Raw genomic sequence first — 23,346 nt, 5'->3', positions numbered from 1 at the left:
GTTTCGATGTGGATTCAGAGGGGAGGTGGGACTGTAGTGTGTTATATTGGAGGGAGAGAGAGAGAGAGAGAGAGAGAGAGGGATAAACACAACTAGTTTCGATGTGGATTCAGAGGGGAGGTGGGACTGTAGTGTGTTGGTATAGTGGAGGGAGGGAGAGATTGATTCTCTATCCTGACTGGTCAAGGCCTCGTCTGATCTCATCAGTCCAGTCACACAGTTGTTTAATGAATTCCCAGATCAGATGCCCAACAGAATGAGGATCGTTCTGGACTCGGCCTCCAGGAAGAGATCTGCTGTGTCACACCACGGAGCACTGCTCCCCAAGAAACCCTGGTCCGACAAGTAAGAACACACACACACACACCACGGAGCACTGCTCCCCAAGAAACCCTGGTCCGACAAGTAAGAACACACACACACACACACACACCACGGAGCAATGCTCCCCAAGAAACCCTGGTCCGACAAGTAAGAACACACACACACACACGTTGGTCCGACAAGCAAGAACAACACACACACACGTTGGTCCGACAAGCAAGAACACACACACACACACACACACACGTTGGTCCGACAAGCAAGAACACACACACACACACACACACACACACGTTGGTCCGACAAGCAAGAACACACACACACACACACACGTTGGGCCGACAAGTAAGAACACACACACACACGTTGGTCCGACAAGTAAGAACACACACACACACGTTGGTCCGACAAGTAAGAACACACACACACACGTTGGTCCGACAAGCAAGAACACACACACACACACACACACGTTGGGCCGACAAGTAAGAACACACACACACGTTGGTCCGACAAGTAAGAACACACACACACACGTTGGTCCGACAAGTAAGAACACACACACACGTCCGACAAGTCCGAACAAGCAGAACACACACACACGTTGGTCCGACAAGTAAGAACACACACACGTTGGTCCGACAAGCAAGAACACACACACACACACACACACGTTGGTCCGACAAGTAAGAACACACACACACACGTTGGTCCGACAAGCAAGAACACACACACACACACACACACGTTGGTCCGACAAGCAAGAACACACACCTTGAGACAGTTGATTTGGCATGAGGCACAGACCACAACAGGTAATATACCTGGGGGTTCAGACAGAACATTAAACCATCATAGACCACAACAGGTAATATACCTGGGGGTTCAGACAGAACATTAGAGAACCATCATAGACCACAACAGGTAATATACCTGGGGGTTCAGACAGAACATTAAACCATCATAGACCACAACAGGTAATATACCTGGGGGTTCAGACAGAACATTAAACCATCATAGACCACAACAGGTAATATACCTGGGGGTTCAGACAGAACATTAAACCATCATAGACCACAACAGGTAATATACCTGGGGGTTCAGACAGAACATTAAACCATCATAGACCACAACAGGTAATATACCTGTTCTTGATTTTCAGTTCGTATAACATGTCAATAACCTTTTTACACAAAGGACCCAGTAGAGTAGCTGTTTCTTGTAAACAACAAGCAGTAGAGTAGCTGTTTCTTGTAAACAACAAGCAATGCGGTAGCTGTTTCTTGTAAACAACAAGCAGTAGAGTAGCTGTTTCTTGTAAACAACAAGCAGTAGAGTAGCTGTTTCTTGTAAACAACAAGCAGTGCGGTAGCTGTTTCTTGTAAACAACAAGCAGTAGAGTAGCTGTTTCTTGTAAACAACAAGCAGTAGAGTAGCTGTTTCTTGTAAACAACAAGCAGTAGAGTAGCTGTTTCTTGTAAACAACAAGCAGTAGAGTAGCTGTTTCTTGTAAACAACAAGCAGTAGAGTAGCTGTTCCTGTAAACAACAAGCAGTAGAGTAGCTGTTTCTTGTAAACAACAAGCAGTAGAGTAGCTGTTTCTTGTAAACAACAAGCAGTAGAGTAGCTGTTTCTTGTAAACAACAAGCAGTAGAGTAGCTGTTTCTTGTAAACAACAAGCAGTACGGTAGCTGTTTCTTGTAAACAACAAGCAGTGCGGTAGCTGTTTCTTGTAAACAACAAGCAGTGCGGTAGCTGTTTCTTGTAAACAACAAGCAGTGCGGTAGCTGTTTCTTGTAAACAACAAGCAGTGCGGTAGCTGTTTCTTGTAAACAACAAGCAGTGCGGTAGCTGTTTCTTGTAAACAACAAGCAGTACGGTAGCTGTTTCTTGTAAACAACAAGCAGTGCGGTAGCTGTTTCTTGTAAACAACAAGCAGTAGAGTAGCTGTTTCTTGTAAACAACAAGCAAGTACGGTAGCTGTTCCTGTAGCTGTTCCTGTAATCTCCATGTGTTCTGTCAGACCTAACTTCAACCAGCAGAACCTCCAGGGTGGGTTCCACAACAAGAACCCTCAGAACCAGAACCAGAAGGCTCCGTTTGGGTCAAACACCAAGCTGTCGGTCCTTCAGATCCCCCAGGGACTCAACAACATCTCCAAGCTTAACCAACACTTCAGCAAGTTCGGGACTATCGTCAACCTGCAGGTTAGACTGATTGGCTAACGATACCTTCGACTGATTGGCTAACGATACCTTCGACTGATTGGCTAACGATACCTTAGACTGATTGGCTAAGGATACCTTAGACTGATTGGCTAAGGATACCTTAGACTGATTGGCTAAGGATACCTTTAGACTGATTGGCTAACGATACCTTAGACTGACCTTAGGCTGATTGGCTAACGATACCTTAGACTGATTGGCTAACGATACCTTAGGCTGATTGGCTAACGATACCTTAGACTGATTGGCTAACGATACCTTAGACTGATTGGCTAACGATACCTTAGACTGATTGGCTAACGATACCTTACCTTAGGCTGATTGGCTAACGATACCTTAGACTGATTGGCTAACGATACCTTAGGCTGATTGGCTAAGGATACCTTAGACTGATTGGCTAGCTGATTGGCTAACGATACCTTAGACTGATTGGCTAACGATACCTTAGACTGATTGGCTAACGATACCTTAGACTGATTGGCTAACGATACCTTAGGCTGATTGGCTAAGGATACCTTAGGCTGATTGGCTTAGACTGAGGATACCTTAGACTGATTGGCTAAGGATACCTTAGACTGATTGGCTAACGATACCTTAGACTGATTGGCGATAACTGATTGGCTAACGATACCTTAGGCTGATTGGCTAACGATACCTTAGGCTGATTGGCTAACGATACCTTAGGCTGATTGGCTAACGATACCTTAGACTGATTGGCTAACGATACCTTGACTGATTGGCTAACGATACCTTAGACTGATTGGCTAACGATACCTTAGGCTGATTGGCTAACGATACCTTAGGCTGATTGGCTAACGATACCTTACTGGCTGATTGGCTAACGATACCTTAGACTGATTGGCTAACGATACCTTAGAGGCTGATAGGCTGATTGGCTAACGATACCTTAGACTGATTGGCTAAGGATACCTTAGGCTGATTGGCTAACGATACCTTAGACTGATTGGCTAACGATACCTTAGGCTGATTGGCTAACGATACCTTAGGCTGATTGGCTAACGATACCTTAGACTGATTGGCTAACGATACCTGATTTAGACTGATTGGCGGATACCTTAGACTGATTGGCTAACGATACCTTAGGCTGATTGGCTAACGATACCTTAGACTGATTGGCTAAGGATACCTTAGACTGATTGGCTAACGATACCTTAGACTGATTGGCTAACGATACCTTAGGCTGATTGGCTAAGGATACCTTAGACTGATTGGCTAAGGATACCTTAGGCTGATTGGCTAACGATATACCTTAGGCTGATTGGCTAACGATACCTTAGACTGATTGGCTAACGATACCTTAGACTGATTGGCTAACGATACCTTAGACTGATTGGCTAACGACTGACCTTAGACTGATTGGCTAACGATACCTTAGACTGATTGGCTAACGATACCTTAGACTGATTGGCTAACCTTAGATACCTTAGGCTGATTGGCTAAGGATACCTTAGGCTGATTGGCTAACTGATACCTTAGACTGATTGGCTAACGGATACCTTAGACGATACCTTGACTGATTGGCTAACGATACCTTAGACTGATTGGCTAACGATACCTTAGACTGATTGGCTAACGATACCTTAGACTGATTGGCTAACGATACCTTAGACTGATTGGCTAACGATACCTTAGACTGATTGGCTAACGATACCTTAGACTGATTGGCTAACGATACCTTAGGCTGATTGGCTAACGATACCTTAGACTGATTGGCTAACGATACCTTAGACTGACTGATAGACTGATTGGCTAACGATACCTTAGGCTGATTGGCTAACGATACCTTAGGCTGATTGGCTTAGACTGATTGGCTAACGATACCTTAGGCTGATTGGCTAACGATACCTTAGGCTGCTGATTGGCTGATTAACGATACCTTAGGCTGATTGGCTTAGGCTGATTGGCTAACGATACCTTAGACTGATTGGCTAACGATACCTTAGGCTGATTGGCTAACGATACCTTAGACTGATTGGCTAACGATACCTTAACTGATTGGCTAACGATACCTTAGGCTGATTGGCTAACGATACCTTAGGCTGATTGGCTAACGATACCTTAGGCTGATTGGCTAACGATACCTTAGACTGATTGGCTAACGATACCTTAGACTGATTGGCTAACGATACCTTAGGCTGATTGGCTAACGATACCTTAGGCTGATTGGCTAACGATACCTTAGACTGATTGGCTAACGATACCTTAGACTGATTGGCTAACGATACCTTAGACTGATTGGCTAAGGATACCTTAGGCTGATTTGGCCTTAGACTGATTAACGATACCTTAGCTGATTGGCTAACTGATTACCTTAGACTGATTGGCTAACGATACCTTAGACTGATTGGCTAACGATACCTTAGGCTGATTGGCTAACGATACCTTAGACTGATTGGCTAACGATACCTTAGGCTGATTGGCTAACGATACCTTTCTGCGTTAAGCTGTGTTTTTTTTGTTGGCGTTATTGGCACCGATACCCCTACTGATTTACGATACCTTCTGATTCTTAGTGAGTGAGGGTTAACATAACCCTGATTCTTCCTTAGACTGATTCCCTTGATCCTTCCTAACGATCCCTTGATCCTTCCTCTCTTGATTGGCTCACCTTAGACTGATTCTCTCTACTCTTAGACTGATTCTTAGACTGATTGTCCGTCTGACTGATTCTAACGATCTGGCTCTCTCTTCTCTGATACCTTAGACTCGATACCTTAGACTGATTCTCGATACCTTTCTGTTAAGCTGTGTTTTTTTGTTGGCGTTATTCTCTCCCTACTCTTCTGTCTATCTTCTCTCTCTTCCTCTCTTCCCCTCTCACCCTCCTCTCCTCTCTCTCTCTGTCTCTCTCTCTGTCTCTCTCTCTGTCTCTCTCTCTGTCTCTCTCTGTCTCTCTCTGTCTGCCCTCCCCCCAAAAGGTAACCTATGGTAATGACCCGGAGGGGGCCCTGATCCAGTTTGACAGTCACGAGGAGGCTAAGCGTGCCCTGCAGAGTCCTGAGGCGGTTCTCAACAACCGCTTCATTAGAGTCCTCTGGCACTGTGAGGACGAGATGGGACAGCAGGGAATGGGACAGCAGGGACAGCAGGGAATGGGACAGCAGGGACAGCAGGGAATGGGACAGCAGGGACAGCAACACCATCAACCACAGCCACTCATGGTAAGTCCACATCCCAAATATGGCAGCCTATTCCCTTAAAAGTGCACTACTTTTCTACCAGAGCTCTATGGACCCCGGTCAAAAGTGGTGCACTTGGATTTGAAGCACCTTTCATTCATTTAGGAAGCTAGCCTGTTTCATTCAGCCTGTTGTCGTTGTTGCCTAGCCTGTTGTCGTTGCCTAGCCTGTTGTCGTTGCCCTAGCCTGTTGTCGTTGCCCTGGCCTGTTGTAGCCGTTGCCTAGCCTGTTGTCGTTGCCCTAGCCTAGCCTGCCTTGTCGCCTAGCCTGTTGCCCTAGCCTGTTGTAGCCTGTTGCCCTACTAGCCTGTTGTCGTTGCCCTACTAGCCTGTTGTCGTTGCCCTACTAGCCTGTAGCCTGTTGTCGTTGCCCTACTAGCCTGTTGTCGTTGCCCTACTAGCCCTGTAGCCTGTTGTCGTTGCCCTACTAGCCTGTTGTCGTTGCCCTACTAGCCTGTTGTCGTTGCCCTACTAGCCGCTGACCTACTAGCCTGTCGTACCCTACTAGCCGTTGACCTACTAGCCTGTACTAGCCTGTTTTTGCCCTACTAGCCTGTTGACCTACTAGCCTGTACACCTCGTCGTTGACCTACTAGCCTGTCAGACCTACTAGCCTGTTTGACCCTACTAGCCTGTTGTCGTTGAGCCCTACTAGCCTGTTGTCGTTGACCTACTAGCCTGTTGCCGTTGACCTACTAGCCTGTACTGCCTGTTTGACCTACTAGCCTGTGACCTACTGCCTGTTGTCCGTTGACCTACTAGCCTGTTGCCGTTGACCTACTAGCCTAGCCTGTTGCCGTTGACCTACTAGCCTGTTGCCGTTGACCTACTAGCCTGTTGCCGTTGACCTACTAGCCTGTTGCCGTTGACCTACTAGCCTGTTGCCGTTGACCTACTAGCCTGACCTACTAGCCTGTTGCCGTTGACCTACTAGCCTGTTGACCTACTAGCCTGTCGTTGCCCTACTAGCCTGTTGTCGTTGCCCTACTAGCCTGTTGTCGTTGACCTACTAGCCTGTTGTCGTTGCCCTTTGTTTGTTTATTGTTGACGTTGTTGTTGTTGTGAACTCCCAGCAGGTGCAGCAGCCAGCCACTAGTCTGAAACAGTCCGTCAAAGACCGTCTGGGCCCTCTGCCTGCCGACAGCTCAGAGCCCAACCAAGACTCTCGTGTTGCCTCACAGAATGACTTTAAATCCAACCTATCAATGAAGGAGAGGCTGGGCTTCGCGTCTAAACCAGGAAGTACCCCTAGTGGACCGGCAGGAAAGGTGAGAAAACAAGTCCACTGTATCAACAAATCTTAAATATAGTTTTCCTTTAAGTTGACCTCCTCTCCACCAGGTGTTCTCCTATATGAGTCCTCTCTACCAGGTGTTCTCCTATATGAGTCCTCTCCACCAGGTGTTCTCCTATATGAGTCCTCTCTACCAGGTGTTCTCCTATATGAGTCCTCTCCACCAGGTGTTCTCCTATATGAGTCCTCTCTACCAGGTGTTCTCCTATATGAGTCCTCTCCACCAGGTGTTCTCCTATATGAGTCCTCTCTACCAGGTGTTCTCCTATATGAGTCCTCTCCACCAGGTGTTCTCCTATATGAGTCCTCTCTACCAGGTGTTCTCCTATATGAGTCCTCTCTACCAGGTGTTCTCCTATATGAGTCCTCTCTACCAGGTGTTCTCCTATATGAGTCCTCTCTACCAGGTGTTCTCCTATATAAGTCCTCTCTACCAGGTGTTCTCCTATATGAGTCCTCTCCACCAGGTGTTCTCCTATATGAGTCCTCTCCACCAGGTGTTCTCCTATATAAGTCCTCTCCACCAGGTGTTCTCCTATATAAGTCCTCTCCACCAGGTGTTCTCCTATATAAGTCCTCTCCTATATGAGTCCTCTCCACCAGGTGTTCTCCTATATGAGTCCTCTCCTATATGAGTCCTCTCCTATATAAGTCCTCTCCACCAGGTGTTCTCCTATATGAGTCCTCTCCACCAGGTGTTCTCCTATATAAGCCCTCTCTACCAGGTGTCCTCCTATATAAGTCCTCTCTACCAGGTGTCCTCCTATATGAGTCCTCTCCACCAGGTGTTCTCCTATATGAGTCCTCTCTACCAGGTGTTCTCCTATATGAGTCCTCTCTACCAGGTGTTCTCCTATATGAGTCCTCTCTACCAGGTGTTCTCCTATATGAGTCCTCTCTACCAGGTGTTCTCCTATATGAGTCCTCTCTACCAGGTGTTCTCCTATATGAGTCCTCTCCACCAGGTGTTCTCCTATATGAGTCCTCAGTAATAATAACATGGGCCTCCTCTCCACCAGGTGTTCTCCACCTCTACGGGGCTGACTAAGACAGTGTACAACATGGCTGCTCTGAAAGCAGCTCAGAAGACGGCTCTGTTCGCTGGGGTCGCTGCTACAGAGGAGGCTATGAAGAATAAACAGGTGGGAGAGGGGAGGGAGGAGAGGGAGGAGAGGGAGGGAGAGGGATGGGGAGGGAGGAGGTGAGAGGGATGGGGAGGGAGGAGAGGGATGGGGAGGGAGGAGAGGGATGGGGAGGGAGGGGAGGGAGGGAGAGGGAGGGAGGAGAGGGATGGGGAGGTCCCCTCTCCACCAGGTGTTCTCTATATGAGTCCTCAGAGGAGAGGGGATGGGGAGGGAGGAGAGGAGAGGGGAGAGGGAGGGAGGAGAGGGGAGGGAGAGGGATGAGGAGGGATAGGGAGGAGAGGGATGGGGAGGGAGATGGGGAGGGAGAGGGGGAGGGAGGGAGGAGGAGGGAGGGAGGAGAGGGATGGGGAGGGAGGAGGGAGGGAGGAGAGGGAGGGATGGGGAGGGAGGGAGAGAGGATGGAGGGAGAGGGATGGGGAGGGGAGGGAGAGGGAGAGGGAGGGAGGAGGGGATGGAGGGAGGGAGGGGAGAGAGGAGGGAGGAGGAGGGAGGGAGGAGAGGGATGGGGAGGGATGGGGAGGAGGGAGGGATGGGGAGGGAGGATGGGGAGGGAGGATGGAGGAGATGGGGAGGGGAGGGAGGGAGAGGGAGGGAGGAGGGAGGGAGGATGGGGAGGGAAGGATGGAGGAGAGGGATGGGAAGGGAGGGAGAGGGAGGGAGGAGAGGGAGGAGAGGGATGGATGGGAGGAGGAGGAGTTGGGTGGGAAGAGGAAGAGGAGAGAGTGGGGGAGGGGAGGAGAGGTGGGGGGGAAGAGGAGGTGGGTGGAGGAGGAGGAGGAGAGGGTGGGACTAAGGAGGAAGAGATGGATGGAGGAGAAGGTGATGGGCTGGAAGGGGGAAATAAGGGTTAGGGAAGAGGGGTCATGTTCGTTCATCTCTAATCCTGTAAGGAGACTTCTGGGAAAAGAGTCTGGACGTAACAGTTGTCTTTATGTAGCTTTTCCAGACACTCAGAGCACTTTACCGTGGTTGTGGAAGAGGTGGATTACCACTTTAATATTCCCCTGACAGGAAGCCCTGCGGCTCCAACAGGAAATGAGGAAGAAGAAGCAGGAAATCCTGGAGAAACACATTGAGACTCAGAAGGTGAGTTTTTTTTTTTTCTCCCCATAGAGAATGATAGAGGTCTCTAGTGGCCAACGGGCTGTTTAAACATGGGCAGGGCCATTAAGGGCCTCCACCATGCTTCTACCATTTTAAAGTAGTCAACGGCGTGGTGTTTTCCTATGCAAAATTGAGGTTGTAAAAAGAGCACCTGCCCATGCTGTCTCACTCAATCCATCGGTCCTATCCATCTCTATGGTTTTACCCTGGAGAAGAAGGTCTCAATAGATGAGATCCTTGATTCCTCTCTCCTTTTCTAGGTCTGAGGTAGAGGAGATGAGGTCAAAACCCATTGGAGTAAGAAGGTCCTAGGTCTGAGGTAGATGAGATGTAAAATGAATCCCCTCTGGTCCCTAGAAGGTCGCTAGTATCATGTTTTTCCTGAGGTAGAGGAGATGTAAAATGAAGGTCTGAAGGTCGGTCAGATGAGATGAGGTGGCCATGTAAGATGAATCCTCTCTGGTCCCTAGAAGGTCGCTAGTATCATGTTTTCCTAGGTCTGAGGTAGAGAGAGGTGTGTAAGATGAATCCTCTCTGGTCCCTAGAAGGTCGCTAGTATCATGTTTTTCCTAGGTCTGAGGTAGAGAGAGAGGTGGCCATGTAAGATGAATCCTCTGGTCCCTGCTATTATCCTAGGTCTGAGGTAGAGGAGATGAGGTGGCCATGTAAATGAATCCTCTCTGGTTCCTAGAAGGTCGTAGTATCATGTTTTTCCTAGGTCTGAGGTATGTAAAATGAATCCCCTCTGGAGAAGGAGCTAGTATCATGTTTTTCCTAGGTCTGTAGAGGAGAGATGAATAGAAGGTCGCTAGTATCATGTTTTTCCTAGGTCTGAGGTAGAGGAGATGAGGTGGCCATGTAAATGAATCCCCTCTGGTCCCCCTATTATCATGTTTTTCCTAGGTCTGAGCTAGAGGAGATGAGGTGGCCATGTAAAATGCTAGTATCATGTTTTTCCTAGGTCTGAGGTAGATGAGATGTAAAATGAATCCCTCTGGTCCCTAGAAGGTCGCTAGTATCATGTTTTTCCTAGGTCTGTTGATCTGTAAACTGGAGAAGAACAAGAAAATGAAGGTCCCTGGGAGCTAGTATCATGTTTTCCTAGTCTGAGGTGATGGATGTAAAATGAACTAGTATCACTAGGTCTGAGGTAGAGGAGATGAGGTGGCCATGTAAAATGAATCCCCTCTGGTCCTAGAAGGTCGCTATTATCATGTTTTTCCTAGGTCTGAGGTAGAGGAGAAGAGGTGGTATGTAAAAATGAATCCTCTCTGGTCCCTAAGGTCGCTACTATCATGTTTTTCCTAGGTCTGAGGTAGAGAGATGTAAAATGAATCCCTCTGGTTCCTAGAAGGTCGCTAGTATCAAGAGGAGATCCAGCTGTTGATCTGTAAACTGAAGGCGCCCAAGGCGGTGATCATGACAAGGCTGACCAAGAGTACACAAACTACAGCAACTATTCAGTTTTCCTAAGAGAGACGGGGGCCCAAGAGCAAGGCTCTACACACACACCACTATTCAGGTAGAGAGAGGGGCGCCCAAGAGCAAGAGCAAGGCTCAGGTATATACACACACACACACACACACTATACCTCAATCATCATGACTCATGACTGTCAGGTAGAGCGAGAGAGGGGGGGGGCAGCTCTCTAACCCTTCGGGAGGCGGGGGGCGCCAAGAGCAAGGCTCAGGTATATACACACACACACACACTATACCTCAATCATCATGACTCATGACTGTCAGGTAGAGAGAGGGGGGCAGCTCTCTAACCCTTTGGGAGGACGGGGGCGCCCAAGAGCAAGGCTCAGGTACACACACACACACACACACACACACACTATTCAGGTAGAGAGAGAGGGGGGGGCAGCTCTCTAACCCTTCGGGAGGACGGGGCGCCCAAGAGCAAGGCTCAGGTACACACACACACACACACACACACACACACACACACACACACACACACTATACCTCAATCATCATGACTCATGACTGTCAGGTAGAGAGAGAGAGGGGGGGGGGGGCAGCTCTCTAACCCTTCGGGAGTACGGGGGGCGCCCAAGAGCAAGGCTCAGGTATATACACACACACACTATACCTCAATCATCATGACTCATGACTGTCAGGTAGAGCGAGGGGGGGCGGGCAGCAGCTCTGGATCCTGGTTATAACAGGTAGACATAGACTACTCTGGGTCCTGGTTATAACAGGTGGACATAGACTACTCTGGATCCTGGTTATAACAGGTAGACAGGCTACTCTGGATCCTGGTTATAACAGGTGGACAGAGACTACTGTGGATCCTGGTTATAACAGGTGGACAGAGACTACTGTGGATCCTGGTTATAACAGGTGGACAGAGACTACTCTGGATCCTGGTTATAACAGGTGGACAGAGACTACTCTGGATCCTGGTTATAACAGGTGGACATAGACTACTCTGGATCCTGGTTATAACAGGTGGACATAGACCACTCTGGATCCTGGTTATAACAGGTGGACTACTCTGGATCCTGGTTATAACAGGTGGACAGAGACTACTGTGGATCCTGGTTATAACAGGTGGACAGAGACTACTCTGGATCCTGGTTATAACAGGTGGACAGAGACTACTCTGGATCCTGGTTATAACAGGTGGACATAGACTACTCTGGATCCTGGTTATAACAGGTGGACATAGACCACTCTGGATCCTGGTTATAACAGGTGGACTACTCTGGATCCTGGTTATAACAGGTGGACATAGACTACTCTGGATCCTGGTTATAACAGGTGGACATAGACTACTCTGGATCCTGGTTATAACAGGTGGACTACTCTGGATCCTGGTTATAACAGGTGGACATAGACCACTCTGGATCCTGGTTATAACAGACATAGTGGATCCTGGTTATAGACTACTCTGGATCCTGGTTATAACAGGTGACATAGACTACTCTGGATCCTGGTTATAACAGGTGGACAGACCAGACTGGACTCTGGATCCTGGTTATAACAGGTGGACATAGACTACTCTGGATCCTGGTTATAACAGGTGGACATAGACTACTATCCTGGTTATCTGGATCCTGGTTATAACAGGTGGACAAAAATTACTCTGGATCCTGGTTATAACAGGTAGACTACTCTGGATCCTGGTTATAACAGGTGGACATAGACTACTCTGGATCCTGGTTATAACAGGTAGACAGGCTACTCTGGATCCTGGTTATAACAGGTGGACATAGACTACTCTGGATCCTGGTTATAACAGGTGGACAGAGACTACTGTGGATCCTGGTTATAACAGGTGGACATAGACCACTCTGGATCCTGGTTATAACAGGTGGACTACTCTGGATCCTGGTTATAACAGGTGGACATAGACCACTCTGGATCCTGGTTATAACAGGTGGACATAGACTACGCAGGATCCTGGTTAATGACGAACATGTAATAAGCACACAGAAAATATGCCATTTAGAAGAGGAGTCTGAAATGTTTTCTGTCTCTGTCTGTCTGTCTGTCTCCTGTCTCGCTCTCTCCTGTCTCCTGTCTGTCTGTCTCCTCTCTGTCTGTCTCCTCTCTCCTGTCTGTCTGTCTCTCTCCTGTCTTCCTGTCTGTCTGTCTCTCTCCTGTCTTCCTGTCTGTCTCTCTCCTGTCTCCCTGTCTGTCTCTCTCCTGTCTGTCTGTCTGTCTCTCTCCTGTCTGTCTGTCTGTCTCTCTCCTGTCTGTCTGTCTGTCTCTCTCCTGTCTGTCTGTCTGTCTGTCTCTCTCCTGTCTGTCTCTCTCCTGTCTGTCTGTCTCCTGTCTGTCTCTCTCCTGTCTGTCTGTCTCCTCTCTCCTGTCTGTCTGTCTCCTCTCTCCTGTCTGTCTGTCTCCTCTCTCCTGTCTGTCTGTCTCCTCTCTCCTGTCTGTCTCCCTGTCTGTCTCCTCTTTCCTGTCTGTCTCCCTGTCTGTCTGTCTCCTCTCTCCTGTCTGTCTCTCTCCTGTCTCCTCTCTCCTGTCTCTCTGTTTCCTGTCTCTCTGTCTGTAGGCTCAGAAGGAGTTGCTGGACACAGAACTGGACCTGTATAAGAAGACCCAGTCTGGAGAAGATACCGTTCAGCTGAAGATCAGATATACACAACTACAGTTAGAGGTAGGGGTCACCTGGAGGTCAGACACAACTACAGTTAGAGGTAGGGGTCACCTGGAGGTCAGACACAACTACAGTTAGAGGTAGGGGTCACCTGGAGGTCAGATACAACTACAGTTAGAGGTAGGGGTCAACTGGAGGTCAGATATACACAACTACAGTTAGAGGTAGGGGTCAACTTGAGGTCAGATACACACACAACTACAGTTAGAGGTAGGGGTCAACTTGAGGTCAGATATACACAACTACAGTTAGAGGTAGGGGTCAACTGGAGGTCAGACACAACTACAGTTAGAGGTAGGGGTCAACTGGAGGTCAGATACACACACAACTACAGTGAGAGGTAGGGGTCAACTGGAGGTCAGATTTGAGCCCTACATCTAACTAGTTGTCTGATTGATACATTTATTTCTGGCTGTCTCTCTGTTCAACCACCAGGGGGTGCTGTCACGCTGTCAGATGTGGTTCATCTTTATATATACTGTCTGTTGTCTCTGTTCAACCACCAGGGGGTGCTGTGTTTCATCTTTATATATACTGTCTGTTGTCTCTCTGTTCAACCACCAGGGGGTGCTGTCACACTGTCAGATGTGTTTCATCTTTATATATACTGTCTGTTGTCTCTCTGTTCAACCACCAGGGGGTGCTGTGTTTCATCTTTATATATACTGTCTGTTGTCTCTCTGTTCAACCACCAGGGGGTGCTGTCACACTGTCAGATGTGTTTCATCTTTATATATACTGTCTGTTGTCTCTCTGTTCAACCACCAGGGGGTGCTGTGTTTCATCTTTATATATACTGTCTGTTGTCTCTGTTCAACCACCAGGGGGTGCTGTCACACTGTCAGATGTGTTTCATCTTTATATATACTGTCTGTTGTCTCTCTGTTCAACCACCAGGGGGTGCTGTCACGCTGTCAGATGTGTTTCTGCTGTGTTTCATCTTTATAGATCGTCTCTTCTAGATTGCATTGTGTGTGTTGAGGTAACGTTGATCATCCTGTCGTTGTCCCCCTTCCTCTCCAGGCAGCTAAGAGGGGGATCCTGGCTCCAGGGCGGGGCAGAGGGGCCCATGCTCGAGGCCGTGGGGGCCTGAGAGGCAGGGGGAGGGGAAGGGGTGGCCGGGGGAGGGGTCTCCCTGTCCACTCTACAGTAGATCACAGACCCAGAGCCCTGGAGATCTCTGGCTTTACGGAGACTGACCTCCAGGATCTACTGCCACACTTTGCTGTGAGTTGAGCTTCTTCAACTAGTTTTAATGAACCCGGTCTGGTTTAAACTAGTTTTAATGAACCCAGTCTGGTTTTAAACTAGTTTTAATGAACCCAGTCTGGTTTTAATGAACCCAATCTGGTTTTAAACTAGTTTTAATGAACCCAATCTGGTTTTAAACTAGTTTAAATGAACCCAGTCTGGTTTAAACTAGTTTTAATGAACCCGGTCTGGTTTTAATGAACCTACTCTGGTTTTAAACTAGTTTAAATGAACCCAGTCTGGTTTTAAACTAGTTTAAATGAACCCAGTCTGGTTTTAAACTAGTTTAAATGAACCCAGTCTGGTTTTAAACTAGTTTAAATGAACCCAGTCTGGTTTTAAACTAGTTTAAATGAACCCGGTCTGGTTTTAAACTAGTTTAAATGAACCCAGTCTGGTTTTAAACTAGTTTAAATGAACCCGGTCTGGTTTTAAACTAGTTTAAATGAACCCGGTCTGGTTTAAACTAGTTTAAATGAACCCAGTCTGGTTTTAAACTAGTTTAAATGAACCCAGTCTGGTTTTAAACTAGTTTAAATGAACCCAGTCGGGTTTTAAACTAGTTTAAATGAACCCAGTCTGGTTTTAAACTAGTTTAAATGAACCCAGTCGGGTTTTAAACTAGTTTTAATGAACCCAGTCGGGTTTTAAACTAGTTTAAATGAACCCAGTCGGGTTTTAAACTAGTTTAAATGAACCCAGTCTGGTTTTAAACTAGTTTAAATGAACCCAGTCGGGTTTTAAACTAGTTTAAATGAACCCAGTCGGGTTTTAAACTAGTTTAAATGAACCCAGTCTGGTTTTAAACTAGTTTAAATGAACCCAGTCTGGTTTTAAACTAGTTTAAATGAACCCAGTCCTGGTTTTAAACTAGTTTAAATGAACCCAGTCTGGTTTTAAACTAGTTTAAATGAACCCAGTCGGGTTTTAAACTAGTTTAAATGAACCCAGTCTGGTTTAAATGAACCCAGTCTGGTTTTAAACTAGTTTAAATGAACCCAGTCGGGTTTTAAACTAGTTTAAATGAACCCAGTCGGGTTTTAAACTAGTTTAAATGAACCCAGTCGGGTTTTAAACTAGTTTTAATGAACCCAGTCCTGGTTTTAAACTAGTTTAAATGAACCCAGTCGGGTTTTAAACTAGTTTAAATGAACCCAGTCGGGTTTTAAACTAGTTTAAATGAACCCAGTCGGGTTTTAAACTAGTTTAAATGAACCCAGTCGGGTTTTAAACTAGTTTAAATGAACCCAGTCTGGTTTAAATGAACCCAGTCTGGTTTTAAACTAGTTTAAATGAACCCAGTCTGGTTTTAAACTAGTTTAAATGAACCCAGTCGGGTTTTAAACTAGTTTAAATGAACCCAGTCTGGTTTTAAACTAGTTTAAATGAACCCAGTCTGGTTTTAAACTAGTTTTAATGAACCCAGTCTGGTTTTAAACTAGTTTAAATGAACCCAGTCCTGGTTTAAACTAGTTTATATGAACCCAGTCTGGTTTTAAACTAGTTTAAATGAACCCAGTCCTGGTTTATATGAATTACATTTGGAATGTTTGTTGGAGTGCTTTATGTGATGTTTTGGGGGGAAATAGAAAATAGCTGTTGAATTGTTGAAAACAAAATGGTCGTCAGCAGTGCTCTGATATCTGCTTGGGTGAATGAATGAGTTCAGACTCTGGGACGAAGAGACCAGTGTGTTTTCACCTTACTCCCATCTTTCATCTTATTCCAGTCTTGTTGTTTTCCCTTTTTCTCAAGCAATTTGGAGAGTTGGAGGACTGTCAGATAGACGAGCCATCCTGTCTGGCTGTTATCACCTACAGGAGCAGACCAGAGGCTGAACAGGTAAAACACTTTTCAACCTCGTGACTCGAACTGGAAGTTTTGAACCCAGTGCTGCCACTCTCGACAGTCATTCTCCACCTCGTTCTCTCATATGTCTTCCTCTCTCTCTCTCCCTTCCTGTCCTCTCCTGTCCTCTCTCTCTCCCTTCCTGTCCTCTCCTGTCTTCTCTCTCTCTCCCTTCCTGTCCTCTCTATCTCTCCCTTCCTGTCCTCTCTCTCTCTCCCTTCCTGTCCTCTCTATCTCTCCCTTCCTGTCCTCTCCTGTCTCTCTCTCTCTCCCTTCCTGTCCTCTCCTGTTCTCTCTGTCCGTCCTCCTCCCTCCGCTAGGCTGCGCTACACAGTGTCCGTCTGAACGGCAGTGATCTGCGTCTGTCCTGGCACAAGCCTGCCGTCTCCCTGACCTCCCAGGAGCCTGATGAGCAGGAGACGGATCATGACGAGGTGAAGGTGGAATGTTGTTTTTCGCCAGTTATGGACTACGATGTGTTGCTATTGGTTGGGGGAAGTGTTTTTCAGGATGACTGTGTGTGTGTGTGTGTGTGTGTGTGTGTGTGTGTGTGTGTGGGCACAGCGCTTCACAGCTAAGGCTTTTCTCCAGCAGCAGACCACCCTGTATACCACCGCTGGCTTGCTTCTGAAGCTAAGCAGGGTTGGTCCTGGTGGTCGGTCCCTGGATGGGAGACCAGATGCTGCTGGAAGTGGTGTTGGAGGGCCAGTAGGAGGCACTCTTTCCTCTGGTCTAAAAAAAAAATATCCCAATGCCCCAGGGCAGTGATTGGGGACACTGCCCTGTGTAGGGGATGTTAAGCGGGTGTCCTGACTCTCTTAGGTCATTAAAGATCCCATGGCACTTATCGTAAGAGTAGGGGTGTTAACCCCCGGTGTCCTGGCTAAATTCCCAATCTGGCCCTCAAACCATCACGGTCACCTAATCATCCCCAGCTTCCAATTGGCTCATTCATCCCCCTACTCCTCTCCCCTGTAACTATTCCCCAGGTCGTTGCTGCAAATGGGAACGTGTTTCTCAGTCAACTTACCTGGTCAAATAACGGATACATAAAAAGGCCACATGAATCCAATGAAAATGAGACGATGGGAGGCAAAAAAAAAGATGTGAGGGTTGTTTATCGTCTCTTTATTAGCCCGAGGCCTCGGGATCTTCCTCTGCTCTGTCGTTCCTTTACGTTCTTCAGTCTGAGACGGCCGTCGTTGAAGTCCTTTTGTGGTGACGAGGGACAGGAGAAGTCATCCCGGACTGAAGTCATCCCGGACTGAAGTCATCCCGGACTGAAGTCATCCCGGACTGAAGTCATCCCGGACTGAAGTCATCCCTCGATATGTAGTCATCCGTCGATATGTAGTCATCCGTCGATATGAAGTCATCCGTCGATATGAAGTCATCCGTCGATATGAAGTCATCCGTCGATATGAAGTCATCCGTCAATATGTAGTCATCCGTCTATATGAAGTCATCGTCATCCGTCGATATGTAGTCATCCGTCGATATGAAGTCATCCGTCGATATGTAGTCATCCGTCTATATGAAGTCATCGTCATCCGTCGATATGAAGTCATCCGTCGATATGAAGTCATCCGTCGATATGAAGTCATCCGTCTATATGAAGTCACCCGTCTATATGAAGTCACCCGTCTATATGAAGTCACCCGTCTATATGAAGTCATCCGTCGATATGTAGTCATCCGTCGATATGTAGTCACCCGTCGATATGAAGTCATCCGTCGATATGAAGTCATCCGTCGATATGTAGTCATCCGTCGATATGAAGTCATCCGTCTATATGAAGTCATCCGTCGATATGTAGTCATCCGTCGATATGTAGTCATCCGTCGATATGTAGTCATCCTTCGATATGTAGTCATCCGTCGATATGAAGTCATCCGTCTATATGTAGTCATCCGTCGATATGTAGTCATCCGTCGATATGAAGTCATCCGTCGATATGAAGTCATCCGTCGATATGAAGTCATCCGTCTATATGTAGTCATCCGTCTATATGAAGTCATCCGTCGATATGAAGTCATCCGTCTATATGTAGTCATCCGTCGATATGTAGTCATCCGTCGATATGAAGTCATCCGTCGATATGAAGTCATCCGTCGATATGTAGTCATCCGTCGATATGAAGTCATCCGTCGATATGTAGTCATCCCTCGATATGGAGTCATCCGTCGATATGGAGTCATCCGTCGATATGGAGTCATCCGTCGATATGTAGTCATCCGTCGATATGAAGTCATCCGTCGATATGTAATCATCCGTCTATATGAAGTCATCGTCATCCGTCGATATGTAGTCATCCGTCGATATGTAGTCATCTGTCTATATGAAGTCATCGTCATCCGTCGATATGAAGTCATCCGTCTATATGAAGTCATCGTCATCCGTCGATATGAAGTCATCCGTCTATATGTAGTCATCCGTCTATATGAAGTCACCCGTCTATATGAAGTCATCCGTCGATATGTAGTCATCCGTCGATATGTAGTCATCCGTCGATATGAAGTCATCCGTCGATATGAAGTCATCCGTCGATATGTAGTCATCCGTCGATATGTAGTCATCCGTCGATATGTAGTCATCCGTCGATATGAAGTCATCCGTCGATATGAAGTCATCCGTCTATATGAAGTCATCCGTCGATATGAAGTCATCCGTCGATATGAATCGTCTCCTAAACAGATCAGAGTATTAACGCCAGATGTGCTTTACCCCAGCGTGTTGTTCCCGGCTCTGTCCCAACCCATTAGTTTCTGGACCAATCAGACAGTCCCCAACCCATTAGTTTCTGGACCAATCAGACAGTCCCCAACATGTTGTTCTGGCTCTGTCCCAACCCATTAGTTTCTGGACCAATCAGACAGTCCCCAACGTCTTGTTCTGGCTCTGTCCCAACCCATTAGTTTCTGGACCAATCAGACAGTCCCCAAACCATTAGTTTCTGGACCAATCAGACAGTCCCCAGCCCTTGTTCTGGCTCTGTCCCAACCCATTTTTCTGGACCAATCAGACAGTCCCCAACCCATTAGTTTCTGGACCAATCAGACGGTCCCCAGCCCATTTTTTTCTGGACCAATCAGACAGTCCCCAACCCATTAGTTTCTGGACCAATCAGACAGTCCCCAACCCATTAGTTTCTGGACCAATCAGACAGTCCCCAACCCATTAGTTTCTGGACCAATCAGACAGTCCCCAACCCATTAGTTTCTGGACCAATCAGACAGTCCCCAACGTCGTTTCAGACTCATTGAGGAGAAGAGGGCAACAAGGTAGCATAACGGTTGAGAGCGTTTGAGCAGTAAACCCGAAAAGATTGCTGGTTCGAATCCCCCAGCCGACTAGGTGAAAAATCTCTGTGCCCTTAAGAGCAAGGCATTTAACCTTAATTTCTCCTGTTAGTCGCACTGGATAAGATGCTAAATGACTCCAATGTAAAGCAACTAATGTCCTGTGGGTGTAACATGTGGCCAGATTAAAGAGTTTAGGAGTAGCCAGAGATGATCTACTCTCTTGTTTTTCTTTCTTTATAAAAGTGTCGTCTCGTCTTGTCCCTTTTTTGTAGTTCCAGGAAGAGTCGCTGATTGATGATGCGTTGCTCCAGGACGACGACGAGGAGGATGACGACAACGAACCCCGCCCCTGGCGCAGATGAAGACGGCCCCTGATTGGACGAAATGCTAACGCAATTTTTATTATTTTTTTCTTTGCAGTTTCTGATTGGCTGTTTTTTTTTTTTTTTTTTTTTTTTTAACTACTAGACTCATTTCACAATAGGTCAGAACCTAAACAGTTAATTAATTCTGTTGTGGCGATTCAGAATATTTACTAGACAAAGTCACGTGGGAGTTTCATGTAAATATAGTGGTTTATTCTTCCTGCTTTTAATTTGTAAAAGTAGTTTAACATGAAGATTGGTACAGTTTTTTATTGTTTATTTTTTTGCTTATTGAATTGAAATGAAAATGATACTAGATTACTTTAAGGGGAAAAACAAAATTGACGTTGACCGATCAGATCAAAATGATGCCATAAAAGAGTCGTTGTGTTGAATCGCCTGATGAGTAGAATGGTGAACTTAACGACGGAGAGTTTTGACTGTGTGTGATATTAGATTCTGCTTCTTGTGTAAATATTTTCTGTCTGGATTTTAATGATTTGTAATGACGAGCTTTGCTTTGGGATTCTTGGATTTATTTTTGAAATGTCAAAAAAAAAAAAAAAAAAAAACTTTAAAATGGTCAAAAAAATAAATAAAAAATTAGCTGCAAAAGAAAACGTCCTGAAAAACAAAACCCTGCAGCTGTGATGGCATTGATGAAACTAAACCAATACAAAAACATCCCACAAAAAGAGCTGACAAAATAAAGACCATTTTAAAAAAAAAAAATAAAAATGTTTCACAAAAAGAGCAAATTTCCATGTGGTTTTCCATTTACCATTAAAAAAAAAATGTGTTACGGCCAAGAACTATTTTCCATGTCCACACTTGGTGAGGCTCGGCGTCAGAAAGACGGTGTGGTGTCTCCGTAACGGTAAGTTCTGTTTCTCTTGGTGTGGTATCTCCGTAACGGTAAGTTCTGTTTCTCTCTTGGTGTGGTATCTCCATAATGGTAAGTTCTGTTTCTCTCTTGGTGTGGTATCTCCATAATGGTGAGCTGTGTTCTCTTGGTGTGGTATCTCCGTAACGGTAAGTTCTGTTTCTCTCTTGGTGTGGTATCTCCGTAACGGTAAGTTCTGTTTCTCTCTTGGTGTGGTATCTCCATAATGGTAAGTTCTGTTTCTCTCTTGGTGTGGTATCTCTGTAACGGTAAGTTCTGTTTCTCTTGGTGTGGTATCTCCGTAACGGTAAGTTCTGTTTTCTCTTGGTGTGGTATCTCCGTAATGGTAAGTTCTGTTTCTCTCTTGGTTGGTGTGGTAAGTTCTGTTTCTCTCTTGGTGTGGTATCTGTAACGGTAAGTTCTGTTTCTCTCTTGGTGTGGTATCTGTAACGGTAAGTTCTGTTTCTCTCTTGGTGTGGTATCTCCGTAACGGTAAGTTCTGTTTCTCTTGGTGTGGTATCTCTGTAACGGTAAGTTCTGTTTCTCTCTTGGTGTGGTATCTGTAACGGTAAGTTCTGTTTCTCTTGGTGTGGTATCTCCGTAACGGTAAGTTCTGTTTCTCTCTTGGTGTGGTATCTCTGTAACGGTAAGTTCTGTTTCTCTTGGTGTGGTATCTCCATAATGGTGAGCTGTGTTCTCTTGGTGTGGTATCTCCGTAACAGTAAACTGTGTGGTTATCTCTTGGTGTGGTATCTCCATAATGGTGAGCTGTGTGGTTATCTCTTGGTGTGGTATCTCTATAACGGTGAGCTGTGTGGTTATCTCTTGGTGTGTTGTAATCTCTTGCTGACCCAAGGTTACTACGTCTCCATCTGCTTTTGTAGGGCTACATCCCAAGTAGGACCCTACTCCCTATATAGTGCACTACTAGGGAGTTTTTCCTAGCCACCGTGCTTCTACACCTGCATTGCTTCCTGTTTGGGGGTTTTAGGCTGGGTTTCTGTACAGCACTTTGAGATATCAGCTGATGTACGAAGGGCTTTATAAATACATTTGATTTGACTTGGGCTCTGGTCCAAAAATAGTGCACAATATTAGGGAATAGGGTGCCATTTGGGATCCACACTACCCTGTCCACACTACCCTGTCCACACTACCCTGTCCACTGTACCCTGTCCACACTACCCTGTCCACACTACCCTTCCACACTACCCTGTCCACACTACTCAATCCTGATGTTAAATACGTCCCAGTAGTTTGATTGTTGTGGTTCAACAGGATGTGATGTCTCTTTAGATCTGGGACAACAGGATGTGATGTCTCTTAGATCTGGGACAACAGGACGTGATGTCTCTTAGATCTGGGACAACAGGATGTGATGTCTCTTAGATCTGGGACCAGAGGACAACAGGATGTGATGTCTCTTAGATCTGGGACCATTGGATGTGATGTCTCTTAGATCTGGGACCAGAGGACAACAGGATGTGATGTCTCTTAGATCTGGGACAACAGGACGTGATGTCTCTTAGATCTGGGACAACAGGATGTGATGTCTCTTAGATCTGGGACAACAGGATGTGATGTCTCTTAGATCTGGGACAACAGGACGTGATGTCTCTTAGATCTGGGACAACAGGATGTGATGTCTCTTAGATCTGGGACCAGAGGACAACAGGATGTGATGTCTCTTAGATCTGGGACCATTGGATGTGATGTCTCTTAGATCTGGGACCAGAGGACAACAGGACGTGATGTCTCTTAGATCTGGGACAACAGGGTGTGATGTCTCTTAGATCTGGGACCAGAGGACAACAGGACGTGATGTCTCTTAGATCTGGGACAACAGGATGTGATGTCTCTTAGATCTGGGATAACAGGATGTGATGTCTATTAGATCTGGGACAACAGGATGTGATGTCTCTTAGATCTGGGACAACAGGATGTGATGTCTATTAGATCTGGGACAACAGGATGTGATGTCTCTTAGATCTGGGACAACAGGATGTGATGTCTCTTAGATCTGGGACAACAGGACGTGATGTCTCTTAGATCTGGGACAACAGGATGTGATCGGCAGGCGGCACACTTCCTCTCCTGATTTAAACATTTAGGATTTTACTTTTTGAAATGTTAATGACAAGATTTGTAATACATTTGTGGTCAGTTATGTGTGTATATAAAACATGAATACATGGTCACTTCTGAATATCTGGGTCAGTAATGATGAGACCGTTTCAATGGAGTTCCTGTAGCACTTTTAATGTGTCAAGGTTGAGGCTGTTCTCC

The 23,346-nt window shown here is 46.3% G+C and overlaps 1 protein-coding gene across 1 annotated transcript in view; it reads left to right on the top strand.

Moving 5' to 3' along the window:
• Window positions 1-20,757, top strand: part of rbm26 (RNA binding motif protein 26) — a 31,609-nt gene extending 10,852 nt beyond the window's left edge. Inside the window, exons 10-23 of the mRNA XM_065022117.1 lie at window positions 240-345; window positions 2,348-2,531; window positions 5,489-5,731; window positions 6,822-7,016; window positions 8,062-8,184; window positions 9,199-9,277; window positions 10,325-10,365; window positions 10,693-10,754; window positions 11,297-11,366; window positions 13,307-13,411; window positions 14,435-14,638; window positions 16,418-16,504; window positions 16,831-16,944; window positions 20,085-20,757. Coding sequence (XP_064878189.1) covers window positions 240-345; window positions 2,348-2,531; window positions 5,489-5,731; window positions 6,822-7,016; window positions 8,062-8,184; window positions 9,199-9,277; window positions 10,325-10,365; window positions 10,693-10,754; window positions 11,297-11,366; window positions 13,307-13,411; window positions 14,435-14,638; window positions 16,418-16,504; window positions 16,831-16,944; window positions 20,085-20,174 — 1,703 coding nt within the window. The 3' untranslated portion in view covers window positions 20,175-20,757. The remainder of the gene's footprint in view (window positions 1-239; window positions 346-2,347; window positions 2,532-5,488; window positions 5,732-6,821; window positions 7,017-8,061; window positions 8,185-9,198; window positions 9,278-10,324; window positions 10,366-10,692; window positions 10,755-11,296; window positions 11,367-13,306; window positions 13,412-14,434; window positions 14,639-16,417; window positions 16,505-16,830; window positions 16,945-20,084) is intronic.
• Window positions 20,758-23,346: the final 2,589 nt, after the last annotated feature.

Source organism: Oncorhynchus nerka, linkage group LG2 (assembly GCF_034236695.1).
Source record: "Oncorhynchus nerka isolate Pitt River linkage group LG2, Oner_Uvic_2.0, whole genome shotgun sequence".
In the NCBI taxonomy this organism is placed as follows: Eukaryota; Metazoa; Chordata; class Actinopteri; order Salmoniformes; family Salmonidae; genus Oncorhynchus; species Oncorhynchus nerka.
Note: the sequence above shows the minus strand (reverse complement) of the source record. Positions and strands in the feature narration are given on the sequence as shown.